The sequence below is a fragment of the Mizuhopecten yessoensis genome, unplaced genomic scaffold (assembly GCF_002113885.1).
Source record: "Mizuhopecten yessoensis strain PY_sf001 unplaced genomic scaffold, ASM211388v2 scaffold8605, whole genome shotgun sequence".
NCBI classification, from domain to species: Eukaryota; Metazoa; Mollusca; class Bivalvia; order Pectinida; family Pectinidae; genus Mizuhopecten; species Mizuhopecten yessoensis.
The window spans coordinates 243,318-261,137 of record NW_018407631.1 but is presented as its reverse complement, the minus strand read 5'-3'; the positions used below and the strand labels follow the sequence as shown (position 1 = coordinate 261,137).

The 17,820-nt window shown below is 38.6% G+C and overlaps 1 protein-coding gene across 3 annotated transcripts in view; it reads left to right on the top strand.

Moving 5' to 3' along the window:
• The window catches only part of LOC110456266 (protein jagged-1b-like), a 148,699-nt gene that overhangs the window by 35,784 nt on the left and 95,095 nt on the right, over positions 1–17,820 (top strand). Inside the window, exon 1 of one of the 3 annotated variants that reach the window (XM_021506885.1) lies at positions 3,568–3,647. The exons of the other annotated variants lie outside the window; for them this stretch is intronic. Coding sequence (XP_021362560.1) covers positions 3,597–3,647 — 51 coding nt within the window. The 5' untranslated portion in view covers positions 3,568–3,596. Of the gene's footprint in view, positions 1–3,567; positions 3,648–17,820 lie in introns of those variants that run through there. 3 annotated transcript variants of the gene reach the window in all.

Below are 17,820 nucleotides of genomic sequence, written 5' to 3'. Positions count from 1 at the left end.
CCAAAAGGCTCAGGATGTTGATATTTAGTTAGTAGCATATGCTGGGATCAAGGACTACTATGTTTGTTAAAGTGAATGACTTTGACTTATATTCAAGGTCACAGGGGTCAAATTTGTTTAAAATCTTTAAACAACCTCTTATGAATAACCATGGGTCCCAGGATGTTTATACTTTGCAAGTTGCATCCTGAGATGAAAGGCTATACAATGTGTTCAACATAATGACTTTGTTCGACTTTCAATCGCAGGGGTGAAATGTTTTAAAAAAAAACTAACAGGGTCTTTTGAACGAATTTTAATCATAAAAACTGATATTTTGCCTGTAGCTTTATTTTAGATCACTTTTAAGATTACAAGTGTGAGTTTAAAACCAGGTGAGCGATGCAGGCCCATTGGGCCTCTTGTTTTTCATTAATCTTCTTGATTTTGTCTGGTATTTTTGTAATTTCCTATATTGTGTTGGCTCTTAGATGGGCAAGATTCTTTTATTGTGCTTACTCCCTGCAGGTGGGCATCACTCCTTTGTTGTGCTTGCCCCCTGCAGGTGGGCATTTCTCCTTTGTTGTGCTGGCTCCCTGCAGGTGGGCATCACTCCTTTGTTGTGCTGGTTCCCTGCAGGTGGGCATCACTCCTTTGTTGTGCTGGCTCCCTTCAGGTGGGCATCACTCCTTTGTTGTGCTGGCTCCCTGCAGGTGGGCATTTCTCCTTTGTTGTGCTGGCTCCCTGCAGGTGGGCATCGCTCTTTTGTTGTGCTGGCTCCCTGCAGGTGGGCATCCCTCCTTTGTTGTGCTGGCTCCCTTCAGGTGGGCATCACTCCTTTGATGTGCTGGCTCCCTGCAGGTGGGCATTTCTCCTTTGTTGTGCTTGCTCCCTGCAGGTGGGCATCACTCCTTTGTTGTGCTGGTTCACTGCAGGTGGGCATCACTCCTTTGTTGTGCTGGTTCACTGCAGGTGGGCATCACTCCTTTGTTGTGCTGGTTCACTGCAGGTGGGCATCACTCCTTTGTTGTGCTGGTTCCCTGCAGGTGGGCATCACTCCTTTGTTGTGCTGGTTCACTGCAGGTGGGCATCACTCCTTTGTTGTGCTTGCCCCCTGCAGGTGGGCATTTCTCCTTTGTTGTGCTTGCTCCCTTCAGGTGGGCATCACTCCTTTGTTGTGCTTGCTCCCTTCAGGTGGGCATCACTCCTTTGTTGTGCTGGCTCCCTGCAGTTGAGCATCCCTCCTTTGTTGTGCTGGCTCCCTGCAGTTGAGCATCTCTCCTTTGTTGTGCTGGCCCCCTGCAGGTAGGCATCACTCCTTTATTGTGCTTGCTCCCTGCAGGTGGGCATCGCTCTTTTGTTGTGCTGGCTCCCTGCAGGGGGGCATCGCTCTTTTGTTGTGCTGGCTCACTGCAGGAGGGCATCGCTCTTTTGTTGTGCTGCCTCACGCAGGTGGGCATCGCTCTTTTGTTGTGCTGGCTCACTGCAGGAGGGCATCGCTCTTTTGTTGTGCTGCCTCACGCAGCTGGGCATCGCTCTTTTGTTGTGCTGGCTCACTGCAGGAGGGCATCGCTCTTTTGTTGTGCTGGCTCACTGCAGGAGGGCATCGCTCTTTTGTTGTGCTGGCTCACTGCAGGAGGGCATCGCTCTTTTGTTGTGCTGCCTCACGCAGGTGGGCATCGCTCTTTTGTTGTGCTGGCTCACTGCAGGTGGGCATCGCTCCATTGTTGTGCTGGCTCATGCAGGTGGGCATCGCTCTTTTGTTGTGTTGGCTCACACAAGTGGGCATCGCTTTTTTGTTGTGCTGGCTCACGCAGGTGGGCATCACTCCTTTGTTGTGCTGGCTCCCTGCAGTTGAGCATCACTCCTTTGTTGTGCTGGCTCCCTGCAGTTGAGCATCACTCCTTTGTTGTGCTGGCCCCCTGCAGGTAGGCATCACTCCTTTATTGTGCTTGCTCCCTGCAGGTGGGCATCGCTCTTTTGTTGTGCTTGCTCCCTGCAGGTGGGCATCGCTCTTTTGTTGTGCTGGCTCACTGCAGGAGGGCATCGCTCTTTTGTTGTGCTGGCTCACGCAGGTGGGCATCGCTCTTTTGTTGTGCTGGCTCACTGCAGGTGGGCATTGCTGCATTGTTGTGCTGGTGGGCATCGCTTCTTTATTGAACTGGTTCCCTGCAGGTGGGCATCACTCTTTCATTGTTTTGGCTCCTAGGTATAGGAGTCATTGTGCTGGTTAGTATGTGGAAATCATTTCTGTATTGTGTTTTCTCTTAGATGGCCATCACATGGCACAGCAGACTTCTTGATAAGAAAATAACATGTATACCAAGACAAAGTTAAACGTACACCTGTATACTGTAAGTTCACATAGGTTAAATCTTGACAAATGTTTCTTTTTTAATATGAATCACAAAATACAAATGATTTCTTTCAGAGAGGGTATTACTCTAATCAGATCTCGTTAAATTAGCTTCCAAGCAGTCCTAATTCTGAAGACATAAAAAATAGTATAATATGGTTTGAAGAGCTTCATGTAACAAACTTAAAACTAAGGCAGTAAAGTTTCTTAGAATGACAAAATCACTTGTAATTAATGTACAATTATGTTTAATAGATTTTGGTGCAATCATTGTAATGTGGAAGGCAGTAGTGTATTAGCTGGGGCTTAAGAGCTTACTCACCCCGAAGTCGGAGCAGGATTTTCTGCCTCTAGCTATCGGATAGATCACTATACTGCTTCTCTGGCACCGTAGTGTACTCACAAACGGTTTTGCTTGCGTAAATTTGGAGAACTGTTGTCAACAGTGATTACATGAACATCAATTTTGAGTCCCTCTGGTATACAAACATGTTGGTCGTTATAATTAGTTTTATTAGTTATCCCATACCCAGGGGAAAAACTGGTGAAGATGAATTTCACTAAAGCCTGGATCATGCAGGCTGTAATTAATACGTTTTTACCCACGATGCCTCACCACTACTGTAACATCAGCAGGGGAGGACTTATGCTAATACAAGCAAATCACAGACAAAGATATTGGATGAGAGTGACAGATAATCCTCTTCAATGGAAAGTGTGCAGCATACCAATTTGAAGTCTCCGATCAACACATCATGCTCACTCTTTCACTACCAGCATATTTAAAAAGAATGAAATAAAGTCCTGTCACCGTATTTTGTCTCTTTAATCATCTAAAACAAAATAACTACAAAAATTCTGGAGAAATTAGAATCTCATTTGTTGTCTGGAGAATGAAATTCACATGAAAGAAACCTATATTTCAAAAATATTAAATAACTCCAAATAAGACCAGATGTAAAAAAGATTACACATAAGTTTGCTGATAAAATCTTATGGGACCATACCGTCAAAATAATGAAAACATATTTTTTTTTGTGGTATGTTACCGAAAGTTCTGTGTACATAAGCTGTAAGAGCCTTTAATGGCTGTCTACACAAGCATTGAGAGGATACAAGCATGTCTAAATACTCAAACTCTTTATAGCTAGGAAGTAAATTATCTAACTATAAAAAAACATGGAGCAATGTGATTAGGTGGTGAGGACTTGTCCTTTGGACATAGACAGATAGGGTAGTGATTTGTGTGCGGTAATGACCGATGTTGGAGCAGTGTGGCCCAGCCTTTCTTCGCCTTTGTAGAATAATTGAGGTAATAACGGTATTCATTTGAAATTTCACCATCCAGACTGCCTCATTTGTAGTGCAGTATTTAGTCAGTAATACCTTAATCATTTGTGTACATTGAAGTGATTGGCTTGGTTTGTCTGGAACAGTGGGATTGGGTGCAGGCTCCTCAGCTGCTGTACGAAATCTTCACTGCTATGTATCCCTACAGCATTTGGTTGAAATACCATGCTACAGATGAAGGATGGGAAGTGTTTTAGTTGGATTTGTATTGGTAATGTTACTGCACTGTGGGGTTTACATAGTGATAACAAAGGTAGAAAACATGTAGAAAGTTAAGTTCTGAGAACTGTAAAGAAATCATTTTACCGTATTTATCTGCAAATAAGCACCCGCCCCTAGTGAAAGAGATTGACCAAAAGTAGGGAGGGGGCTTATTTGCGAGTGGGTTCTTATTTGCAGTCAAATATGGTATCCAATGAAAACTCTGTTATTTGGTATATATTTTTAAACTCCTTTAATATGATCTTTGATGACATCGTAGAATTACAACGAAATATGAAAAAGATGTCATGATCAAGGGGGTCAGAATAAATGTCTAGGAAGGTTAATTTAGGAAATGTCTACACTAGACAGGTTGTCATGATCAGGGAGTCTGTCTAGGGAAGTTAATTTAGAAGTGTCTATGATGGACAGGTTGTCATGATCTGAGGGAGTCTGTCTAGGCAGGTTAAATTAATTTAGGAAGTATCTACAATAGACAGGTTGTCATTATATGACCCACTGTACTCCTCTTTCTGATGTCATTCCTGAATGCCACTACTGAGTTATTAATTGGCCATTCGGAAATTAACTTGTTGTTTAATATTGTGCCTTCCTGTTATTGTGTGTTCTATATTGAATTGTTGAATGTATATATTTCCTGTTTTGACATTTGCAAGGCGTGCCACACCAGGTTGAAGCTAAGTCAATTTTATCGATTGTTCCATTGTTTGGAGTACACTGTGGTGATAGCTTTGTCATATTTATCTATGAGAATACATTGAAATGTTCCATATGACACATGTTATTTTCCTGTTTATCAGTGAGAAAACATGGACCTGTTACACATGGAGAGTCTGCGGGATGTTAGGAGAGTCTGCGGGATGTTAAGGTGTTATTTAGATTATTCTATCCATTGTTATATAGATATCAGTTTTACCTGTATAAGTTGATCTAGATATCAGTTTTACCTGTATAAGTTGATCTGGATATCAGTTTTACCTGTATAAGTTGATCTAGATATAAGTTTTACCTGTATAAGTCGATCTAAATATCAGTTTTACCTTTATAAGTTGATCTAGATATCAGTTTTACCTGTATAAGTTGATCTAGATGTCAGTTTTACCTGTATACATTGATCTAGATATTAGTTTTACCTGTACAACCTGCTTTTAATACTAGTTTTAAATGTACAACCTGATCAAGGTATTAGTTTCACCTGTACAACCTGATCAAGGTATTTGTTTCACCTGGACAACCTGATCAAGATACCTGTTTACCTTACCTTTTTTTAAATATTCAAAGAGACCCTGGTACCTTTATAAGATTTTATCTCTAACTTGTCAATGAGATTATTTCTGTGAGGGATGTGACATGCTATTTGTCCATTGTTGTATGTTTGATGAGATAAGTGCATGTTTTGTAGCGCTGTCTTGGATAAGAGGGTGTATTATCCTATTTAGAGAGCTGCACACAGACATCTGTATCAATTAACACTACCCATTATAGATATCACTCACCGAAAAACCAGTTGTATAAACAAAACTATCATAAATTGGATATTTGCGTCTTTGATAAAAACCTGTAAGAGCCCAAGCTTGTGTGATTTCTGTTGGCCCCTTGTCACCGAGAGGTTGGCTGTGTTACACACTTATGTACATCCTATACTGGCCCCTATATACACAAATGCTACCTAGTGTTTGGTTTTGCCAGTCTTGAGAAATGCCACACTGCATTGCTTATCTGTGCACTTGTCTTCCACAAGGTGTGTTCCCAGAGATGTTGCCAATATCTCTGAAACTAGACCAAGATACATGTAACTTGGGCCCCAATCATAATGAGGCCCACTAGTTCCCCCTCTCCAGGCCCCTATCACAGGTCCACAAGCTTCCCTCCACCCTGGGTCTCGTCAGGCTCCCCCTAGTTTACATTAGGCTATTCCTCAAAGAGATCTTCAGATTACATGTGTTAAGATTTTGTATATATACATAATGTATATATCAGTGTTATAGGTAGCTATCTTGTCATCCAATTAGGCTTCAGAGTGTTTTAGACCGAAACTTGTTGTGTTGAACCATTCAAAATATTGTTAGCTCACGTACTGGTCTGACCATGTAAGCTATAATACTTTTTGTGTTTGTCTGTAGTTGTGATTGCCGTTTAGGCGTTAACAATTGTACATGTCTTACTTCTTCAGAATCTCTGAAGCAATAAACTCCAAATTGGATACAAATGTACCTGATGAAGTCCTGACCAAGAGTTGTTACTCTTCGTGTCAATCCAAAAATCCAAAATGGCCATCCTGGCTTCTGATTGGCTGAGACATTTACAGTGATTAGCTCCATAGCTCTCTACACAAGATGCTGTATAAGGTTTTGACTATATTTTCTGCTCCTCCTTTAGAACGGATGCAGTGATAGCCTTAAAATTTGGTACAATATATGTAAAGCATTTGAGGCTAGTGAACTCATGTAAATGCTACTGAAGTTCCCATTGGGCCTCTTGAAACTATTCTGGTTTTCAGTGTTCTTGCCCAATTATATATTTTTTTCAAAGCATATGATTAACACACATTTTGGTGTAACGATGCAAGGACAGGAGATGGAACAGACTTGCCGCTGATGGCAGTCACTGTGGGAATTTGTTACTAGTTGTGGTTCGAGTATATATCACATTTACTAACCTGTATATGCATCGTCTTTCAATACATGTATGTTAGACTGAAATTAGTTTGTCTTACAATAGGAATTTGTATTGGTTTTCTGGCCAAGCCTGACATTCTCGCCATAATCACCTCACAGACAAGGGTAGCAGACAGCCACGTCAGTAGGTATTCCATGTCTAAGAGTCTCCATGTTGGACTTCAGCTTGTCTGTAAATCAAGACAGAGAATATAATGGTTACCGATAGATTACTTATTTCTCGACCTTCTACACCAAGAATAATGACATTTCATGAGAAAATCTGTGAACAATTTGGATTTAATTCCCCGGAGAATGTCTTGTAGACATCTAGTTTAGTTGGTATCAGGGTAGGATCTTCCCATCATGGTTGTGTGTCTACTCACCAGGCTGACTGTATCTGTAGTACACTATAATATCACATGGAGACTTGATGGTATTGTACATTGATAAAAAATAAAATGTCATATTGATATTGTCATTGATCAGTTTCTGCTGAATCATCATTTCACCCTGGAGAGAGGTGTATAGTGANGGGGGGGGGGGGGGGGGGGGGGGTCTGAGGGTCAGATTGAAAGGAAATGTATATTTCATGTTTAACAGTTTATTGTGAAGAAAGAAAACATTGTGATAAAGAGTTTCCATGTATATCACAAACATCAGGAAGGACAAGAAACAGGTGGTAATCCATTTAGATGTAATGAAATCAAAATTTCAGAAAATTTCTGAAAAAGTGTTTTAGCCCTAAAAAATGATGGAAGAACATTTTTTACAGGATTTTCCAGAGAAATTCAAGATTTTGTGGAACCATCATTGACAGCAATGCAAATCTTTTTATGAGCTGATAATGGCATTGTCACGCCTCTCCCGCACACCTCTTGTGAAGGAATCTTGTGTGATTGGTTGGCCATATAGGACGGTAGCTTGGCCGCTGGTTGGATGTTGTAATGGTGTGTAGAAACCTGTCATTATTAAGTCACTTCTGAGTCATGATGTAACACTAGAGGCTTTAAGGCTGACAGATTATGTGACAAGTCCATATTATTACAGGCAATCCGCTCAGGTTCCCTCCCCGAACATCTACCCAGCCGAGCCATGTGTCAGTAAAATATTGGATTTCCTAGATAGGTTGATATGGTGCCTATCATGGGAATAAGGCCACACATCTATACAATATGCTGGTATTTGTGCCGTGCATAACCTGTTCCTCAGAAGGAGCAATTTGTAGGATTATCATACTATTTTAAAATCCAAGGAGGTTTATCATATCCATTACCATGTCTCTAAAAGATGCCAGCCTCGGGAGCAGTACTATGAGGAAGCTCCGGGAGGCTTTTAGCCACAGATATGTGGCGGTGGACAGCTGGCTAATCTTAACTGCTGGACCAGACTTGCCCTTTGCATGTGAAGGAGAAAATGTTTTTATGATATAAAAATAGATGATTTATATGTTTTGTGTATAAAAACTAACACTGATGATAAAATGACAGAAGATTAGATACTGGGTATCTGAAAGAACCCTGGAGTTGATAGAGTTGTAAGGAGATACACACAGCTTTGTAAGGGCTTAAGTTATAAATACCAGATAAACAGGTATCTAAGTATTACTTATACCAGGGTACAGGTAGCTAATATGATACCAGGGTACAGGTATCTAATTTACATAATACCAGGGTACAGGTAGCTAATATGATACCAGGATAAAGGTATCTAATTTACATAATTTTAAGGTACAGGTATCTAGCTTACATATTACCTCTATATATTTACCACGGTATAGGTATCTTACTTAAAGTATACCACTTTTAAGGTACAGGTGTCTTACATGTTACCAGGGTAAAGGTAACTTAGGATATACGTATCTAACTTACATAATACTTAAATATAGATGTGCTTATATAATATCCATTATTTGAATTGAAAAGAAAACTTTTCCAGAATGTTTTACAGATTTTTATACTAAGCATTAAACTGAGATACCATTACTTTAAAGACAAGATTGGTAAGATTTCTAGAAGAAGATCTATAGTAATGTCAGTGAGATAGCCCTGGAGACTTAATGTGATGTAAATAATACAGTTTCATTAGCCTCTTCATTTTGATACTACTTGGTGCAGAATGGACAGATAAGATCAAAGTACACTCATAAATCATTTATGTGAAAAAATTGCTGTTGGAAAAAATTAAAATGGGTGCTATCTTGCCAAGGATTCAAAACCTAATAGCATCTAAAGACTTCTTACGGCTAAGACAACAACTCTTCATGAAAGTAAAAGTAAGACATAGTGTGTACCAAGAGCAGAAGAAGAAACATTGATAAGAGAATGCCAAGCTTTTAGCTGCCACAGGGTAAGAGTTGTCTGAAGCTCCCCTGGGTCTTGTCAGTGACTCTGTGGTCAACTATCTCCATCATCCCCTCCCCCACACTCCTTATCCCACAGCTGAGAGGTGTAGTCAACATATCACCTCTTTTTTATTGTAATTCAAAATCTGTAGGGGAAAAAATTGGTGAGAGATAAGTGTTTTAAATTTCGGTTCAGTTTTGGCTGCTTGGTTGATGTAGCAGTCAGTGACTGCCCCCCTGCATTGCGGGACCCCCCCTCATCATTACTTGGTAATGTGTCACTGGTCTCCTTCTTATCTTTGTCATATTGCTGTTAAAATTAGAAGCTTACTAGTTCTGTGTTAGCATTTCTTTGGATGTGTGTGAAAACGGCCTCCCACAAATGCAGTAAGTAATTTGTTTAGGGGATGATAGATGTTGGTTGATGAGCCTGGGGAGTCCAGGATTCCTTATCTGGCCAGACTACTGCCAATTAATACAGTTTCTCATCACTTTTTCCACATTGCACCCATTGACCCCACCCCCTGCCTGGATGTTATTTTACCATCTCCAGTATTCTCTCACTACTCCTTCTCATTCGACCAATCACAGCGCAGGTGTTTCTTTCTCTTATCATCTCGGTTCGGTACATTTGCAACTGAGACATTGAAGGTATATTGATTATTCAGAAAGATTTAGAGTTAGATTTCCATAGATTTGTTTTAAGACTGTTTGGAAGGAAATCCATAGTCTCTGTTAGTTGCAGTTCAAGGTCATTACAAGGATGTGCATAAATGCATTGAAATCTTAATTATTGATAATGATTCAATAAAAAATATATCAGTAACAACCTACATGTAATAGACATATATATTGTTTTATTATTTTTTTGGAAGCTGGAGCCTCATTTTTCACACCACAGCCCCAGGAAACAATCTTAGACTTATTTTGTTGATCAGCCAACCATGTATGACATCACTTTTCATGACTTTATTTGTGATTGGCTATATCGAAACTAAAGACAAATTTAGAATTAAAATCTGTTCCTGTTCCTAGGGTGTGTGTTTCATCTGTCAGTACCAAACTTTCTCACATGTGTCCAGCTATCAATTATGTTTATGCATCTCATCAGAGGATAATCTAGTATTTTGTCAACAACATATTGTGAAACTTAATAACTTTTGAAGTCTTTCCTGAAGCTCCTGGGGATCCATGGAGATACCTTACAAGGTGCTATTATCACATGATCATTGTATGATATGCTGTGATTGATGTGCGGGGCTGTATGGGTCCCCAGGAGTCCTCGGGTACTTAAGCATGATGGAGTGGGTGATAGCAGCCTGTTTATGCCCAGAATTAGGCCACTGTCAACGCTTTGTCAACTGTTATCTATACAACTGTCCACACTCCCCCCTTCCCTCCCACCCCTGATCTGGAGGGGGATACCTCAGAAAGCAGGAAAGGGGACTAGATACTCCCTAATTACTTTAATACAAGAGTCCATGTACAACTTCTACATAGTTTCTCAGCCCCTCCCGTCTGTTAGACATGCAACCTTTGCACTTTGACTGTATGTTGACTGTATGTTAAAGCTTGTTGTTTACGATCTGTAAGGGAGATATAATGGGAGAAAGTGACACAGATTATGTAGAATTATGAGTTTTATATGAATGTTATATAAACGATGAATCATGTAAGAGTGACTTATGGCCAAGGAAAGATTGGTCTATGGCTGTATATAAAAGTATGGAACGGTTAGTCACCAGCCTTCCTGTCCTTGTTTGTCTGAAAGGTTAAAGGTTATATCTGTTATCCATGTACAAAGGTTAGAGGTCAGCTCCTATCTGTAATCAAAGATAGAAGTGTATCTATTTCCTGGCTACAAAGGTCAGAAGTCATCTCTTACCTGTGATCGAAGATAGAAGTATATCTATTACCTGCCTACAGAGGTCTCAGGTCATCTTTTAGCTGTGGTCAAAGATAATAATATATCCATCACCTACCTAGTACCTACAGAGGTCACAGGTCATCTCTTACCTGTGGTCAAAGATAATAGTATATCCATCACCTACCTAGTACCTACAGAGGTCACAGGTCATCTCTTACCTGTAGTCAAAGATAATAGTATATCCATCACCTACCTAGTACCTACAGAGGTCACAGGTCATCTCTTACCTGTGATTGAATCAAGATAGAGGTAAATCTATTACCTGCATACAAAGATTAAAGATCATATCTAGTACCTGTTAACAGAGGTCAGAGGTCATGTCTTATCTGTAAACAATAATCAGAAGTTTATCCATTACCTGTGTACAGAGGTAATATGTTAATCAGTTACCAATACCTGTGTATAAGAAATGTTTCATTATGTTTAATGACTAGGTGCTGTGCTAGGTTATAACAAAGTTATTATAAAATGTTTAAGTTTAATGACTAGTGTTACAAGGTTATCATAAAAATGTTGGATTCGGTTTAATGGCTAGTTGTCTGTGTAATAAGGATTAGGTTAATGGCTAGTTGTCTGTGTAATAAGTTTAATGGCTAGTTGTCTGTGTAATAGGTTTAATGGCTAGTTGTCTGTGCAATCATTTTAATGGCTAGTTGTCTGTGTAATAAGTTTAATGGCTAGTTGTATGTGTAATGATTTTAATGGCTAGTTGTCTGTGTAATAAGTTTAATGGCTAGTTGTATGTGTAATGATTTTAATGGCTAGTTGTCTGTGTAATAAGTTTAATGGCTAGTTGTCTGTGTAATAAGGATTTAGTTTAATGGCTAGTTGTCTGTGTAATAAGTTTAATGGCTAGTTGTCTGTGTAATAAGTTTAATTGCTTGTTGTCTGTAATAAACTTAATGGCTAGTTGTCTGTATTAAGTTTAATGGCTAGTTGTCTGTAATAAGTTTAATGGCTAGTTGTCTGTGTTATAAGTTTAATGGCTAGTTGTCAGTGTAATAAGGATTCAGTTTTATGGCTAGTTGTCTGTAATAAGTTTAATGGCTAGTTGTCTGTGTAATAAGGATTCAGTTTTATGGCTAGTTGTGTGTAATAAGTTTAATGGCTCGTTGTCTGTGTTATAAGTTTAATGGCTAGGTGTCTGTGTTTTAAGTTTAATGGCTAGGTGTCAGTGTAATAAGAATTCAGTTTTATGGCTAGTTTTCTGTAATAAGTTTAATGGGTAGTTGTCTGTATTAAGTTGAATGGCTAGTTTTCTTTAATAAGTTTAATGGCTAGTTGTTTTTAATAAGTTTAATGGCTAGTTGTTTTTAATAAGTTTAATGGCTAGATGTCTGTTATAAGGTTAATGGCTAGTTGTCTGTGCAATAAGTTTAATTGCTTGTTGTCTGTAATAATCTTAATGGCTAGTTGTCTGTGTAATAAGTTTAATGGCTAGTTGTCTGTGTTATAAGTTTAATGGCTAGTTGTCAGTGTAATAAGGATTCAGTTTTATGGCTAGTTGTCTGTGTAATAAGAATTTTGTTGTTTGTGTACATGCACCTTTATCCATCCTTTTGAATTCCTAACAAATATCTTGAGTTCCTCACAGGTTTCCTATCCCAGACACAGCATGCTCACTGCATTGTTCCTGGGGTTTTACCGAATTGTAAAGATCAACAAGTGTATCTGATACAGTGTGTGATTTGTTAGATACACATGTAGACAAGAAGGGCAGATCAGGGCCCACATGATTATAGTAACAACACAGACTCCAGGTAGTAAACCACTGCCTCTGTAGGATGTGCTATCCTCTTTGAAGTCAGAGAGAGATAGGTGGATTAGATGCTTACACACTTGGGCAAATTGCCTGATGTCAGTCCTATCTATAGGTATATATAATGTCAATCAAACTTCCTCCATTTCAAGGCTTTTATACATTTTCTCTTTCTGATAAAATGGCCAACATTGTTGGTTTACACATTATTTTGTGTTGCAGTAAGTGTTTTATGCTTACTGTTACGTTATTTGTAAGATCAACATGTTCTGTGTTGTGGTATGTTAGCTATAAGTACAAGGTGTTTTGTGCTGTGGTATGTTATAAGTACAAGGTGTTTTGTGAAGTGGTACGTTAGCTATAAGTACAAGGTGTTTGGTGCTGTGCTATGTTATAAGTACAGGGTGTGTTGTGAAGTGGTATGTTAGCTATAAGTACAAGGTGTTTGGTGCTGTGCTATGTTATAAGTATAAGGTGTTTTGTGCTGTGGTATGTTATAAGTACAAGGTGTTTGGTGCTGTGCTATGTTATAAGTACACGGTGTTTTGTGCTGTGCTATGTTATAAGTACAAGGTGTTTTGTGCTGTGCTATGTTATAAGTACAAGGTGTTTTGTGCAGTGGTATGTTAGCTATAAGTGCAAGGTGTTTTGTGCAGTGGTATGTTAGCTATAGATACAAGGTGTTTTGTGCTGTGGTATGTTATAAGTACAAGGTGTTTTGTGCTGTGCTTTGTTATAAGTACAAGGTGTTTTGTGCTATGCTATGTTATAAGTACAAGGTGTTTTGTGCAGTGGTATGTTAGCTATAGATACAAGGTGTTTTGTGCTATGCTATGTTATAAGTACAATGTGTTTTGTGCTGTGCTATGTTAGCTTTATTAGTCAGGCAATAAGCAGGTAATGATTCGTATTTTTCCTATTTAGATATGTATGACATTGTGAAATCTGATTCTTCTGTCTCCCTCTTTAGAGATGTACATATTACATTTTGAAGTCTGATTCCTGCGTAGGTTCCTTTAAATTCTCATCTTTAGGTCACCTGAGACAAAGTCTCAAGTGACCTATTGCGATCGCCTTTTGTCAAGCGTCGTCCGGCGTCCATCGTCCGGCGTCCGGCGTGCGTCCTTAAACAATTTACATTTTCGACTTCTTCTCCAAAACCCCTGAACCAATTTCAATGAAATTTTGCAGAAACCTTCCATGGCCAAAGGTCAACAAAAATAGTGGCCTAACATTTGTTTAATTTCCATTGCAAGTAATTCAATTAGGGTTAGCATTATCAGTATTAGAAAGCAGTTTGATGGAATGTACATATGAGCCCTGACTGACCCCCCCGGGGAGAATGGGTGGGGCCAAAAAGGGTTAAATTGACTGAAATTTCAAAAATATTCTTCTCAAAGACCCAGATATGGTAGAATCAAACACTCTTCATAGATGGAAGGGTCTTAAGGTTTATGACCCTAGGGTCTCACGTTTACCCCCTGGGGAAGGAGGGGGCAAAATTTATTATGGTTTATAATGACAAATGATACTTTGAATATTACATGTTAATAACTTGATTGGAATTATAACCCTGAGTTGACAGTTTGATACTTAGCCCCAAGGGCTGTAGGGTGGGGCCCAAAGAAGTCAGTGTGCTAAAATTTCTTCATTTTCCTTGTTTTAAGAATCAGAGGTGCTAGTTTCAAATACTTTTTAGTCTTAAATCTGTATGCTAGATATTGAATAAGGTGGTTTTATTGGTTTTTTTTCACTTTGAATAATATTTCTGTTTGTGTTAAAAACAAAATCAACTCCCTGTATAAATATATTAGGTGACCGTTAAGGCCCATGGGCCTCTTGATATCTTCATCCTCAAAATAAAACATTAAATATATCTATATTATTTTTTCGTGTGTTTGACAATGTTTCAAGCCAGCCGATAATATCCATCGAGCATTAAAGACTATCTTGTAAGCAATGGACAAGGTCATGAGGGTATTCTGACAACGTTTTGTGGGCATGTGATAATGTCATGTAAGCGTTAGACTATGACTTTAAGGCATCTGACAATGGTGTTTGCCTATTTGGGTGACTGACTAGGTTTGGTGAGGGTTTACCATAATTCTGTGGACATCTAATCCAACTTTTGTTCAGGTGTATAAATAAACCGTTTGATTGTGATGTTTTACAGTAAGTCAAGCTGTGGTTATATTTATAATGGTTACATCACATTACATGACTATATCCTGGTAGTTTAATTTCTCAAGGATATACTTAAAAATTAATTATTGTCAGGTTCTGACAGAAAAAACATGTTGGTGTCACTGTCAAGTGATGTAGCCATGTTTGTGTAACACTATCAGATAGTCTGTGGAGAAGCGTTGAGGTGTGCACTCGACTCTTTGAGGTTACACATATACCAATAAACGTTTTTATGTAAAAGATATGATAAAAGTATTGTAGATTTGTTACCAGGGTGTGTTGTATTGGGAATGACGATGATGAAGGTATCGGCTCCAGTAAGCCGCAGACGCTTGCCTTTACTGATAACATCTAATTGCTAAAGGTACGAATTAGGATTTTTTAAGGCAGATGATGCAGAGACTGTTGGAGACTGTACTACAGTGCTTACTCTCATGTGCAGGTGTAAACCACCCAGCATGTGCCCTCGTCTGATCGCGCCCTCTCACCTGCCCCGTAGGAAGCACTGTCACACGACTTTGATGATCAGAGTAGGGAGCATACACAAGGCATGGGAAAATAGGCTGCCAGTGTGTGATAATAGACTGTCTATCAGCAGATTCTTCATCAAACTGACTTTGATGAACTTGTCTGTGTATACCTTACAAATTCCTCAAGGTCACTAGATTTTGTATCAGTCTAACAGGTTATAAGCTTTATCTAGAAATCAGTCAAATTTACATAACCAGGTAACCTTCTTTTTTTTAGAGAATTAGTATATTTCATCGGGTAACCTAATTATCGGGTAACCTCTGACTAGACTTTAGCCTAATTTAATTGTAGCATTATAGGTAACCTTTGATTTTATGTCAATTAGTCTTATTTAACCAGGTAGCCTTTGTCTAGATTGTGGGGATCAAGACTTTTTATTAACTAATTTGAGTTGGTAACCTAGCTGTCTTTTTAACCAGGGTCACTTTTGTCCATTAAGTTCAAAACAGTGGCATCCATTGGACCAGAGCTATTCATTGTGAAATAGGGATTTTATACTGCTTTCTGGGGAGCCTTTGCAAAGACTATCATGGCCTGTATAACTATATGCATGCAGGTCTGTCAGACTTAACCTCTGAAATATTACATTTAAAAAATAGACATATTGGTTTGTCTGCTTACCCAACAAGCCCCATTGATGTAACCTTTGTCTAGATTATTGTCTAGATTTTGTCTAAAGAATTGACCATTGTCTTGAGATTACTTTAATTTAGCCAGGTAAAATTTGTCTAAGAAATTGTTGAACTACATTGTAGGTAACATAACTCTAAAGATTACTGTATGTTAACAACGTAACCTCTTCATTTTGACAGAAATACATTCCCTAAATAATGAAAATATATAACTGCAGCACAAAGTGTAGATGTTGTTTTACAGAATTACAAATTTGTAAACAACGTCTGTTGGCCCAGTGATACACACAAGAGATACCACAGTCACAGATTCTATCTCTACTGAACATAGATTTGTTTGTCTCCTTTTAATTGATGAACAACATGTGTTGTGATGAAGTATAGAGTGACATAAATCTTGTGTTTTCACCAGATCTGTCCCCAGCTGCTGGCTCCATCACCAGTGTTTAGTGTGTAAGAGATGGGAGGACAGATACACAACAGGACTTTACTACAATTATAGTGCTGATGATTTACAGTTCACAGTAGTCAGTATGTTATATCACTGGGGTTTAGGGTGTGGGTTTACAGGTGTCCAATTAAAAACACCAGATACAGGGATAAGGAGGTATCCACACACAGGACAGATATGATAAATACTGTGGGTATAGGTATGATATACATGGGACAGATATGATAAATACTGTGGGTATAGGTATGATATACATGGGACAGATATGATAAATACTGTGGGTATATGGGTATGATATACATGGGACAGATATGATAAATACTGTGGGTATAGGTATGATATACATGGGACAGATATGATAAATACTGTGGGTATAGGTATGATATACATGGGACAGATATGATAAATACTGTGGGTATATGGGTATGATATACATGGGACAGATATGATAAATACTGTGGGTATAGGTATGATATACATGGGACAGATATGATAAATACTGTGGGTATATGGGTATGATATACATGGGACAGATATGATAAATACTGTGGGTATAGGTATGATATACATGGGACAGATATGATAAATACTGTGGGTATAGGTATGATATACATGGGACAGATATGATAAATACTGTGGGTATATGGGTATGATATACATGGGACAGATATGATAAATACTGTGGGTATAGGTATGATATACACAGGACAGATATGATAAATACTGTGGGTATATGGGTATGATATACATGGGACAGATATGATAAATACTGTGGGTATGGGTATGATATACATGGGACAGATATGATAAATACTGTGGGTATAGGTATGATATACATGGGACAGATATGATAAATACTGTGGGTATAGGTATGATATACATGGGACAGATATGATAAATACTGTAGGTAGGTATGGGATACAGGGTTGGGATATGAGATACAGAGGTTTGGTAAGAATATACAAGGATACAGGGGTAAGATACAGGATGTATATCTGCAGATATAAGGAAGCAGTTCATCAGCAAAAGTCTGGGAAAAGTTTTGTGAAAAATCAGAATTGGAGACAGTATATAGTGTAGCTAAGAGATCGTTTAGAACAACTGGTCTGTCTATAGAGGGACTGTACATGTGGCTGGGTGTTAATGGCTGTCACTGATGGGTTTGTGAGAGTAACATGATTGTGTTATAATCAATTAAGTAATCTAGATAATGATAATTGGTCAGTCATGCAGCAACGATGAAGCCAGGAGGACTCATAAAACCAATTAACAAGATGTTAAATAATTGCAAAATAGTCTAAGCACACCATGAATATTTTTTAGGAATACACATTAATTGGTTTAAGACTTAGATGTTTTTAATTCAGTATGTGTATAGTCTTTGGATGTAGAAAAAAACAAAACAATTTGCCGCAATACATTGAATGA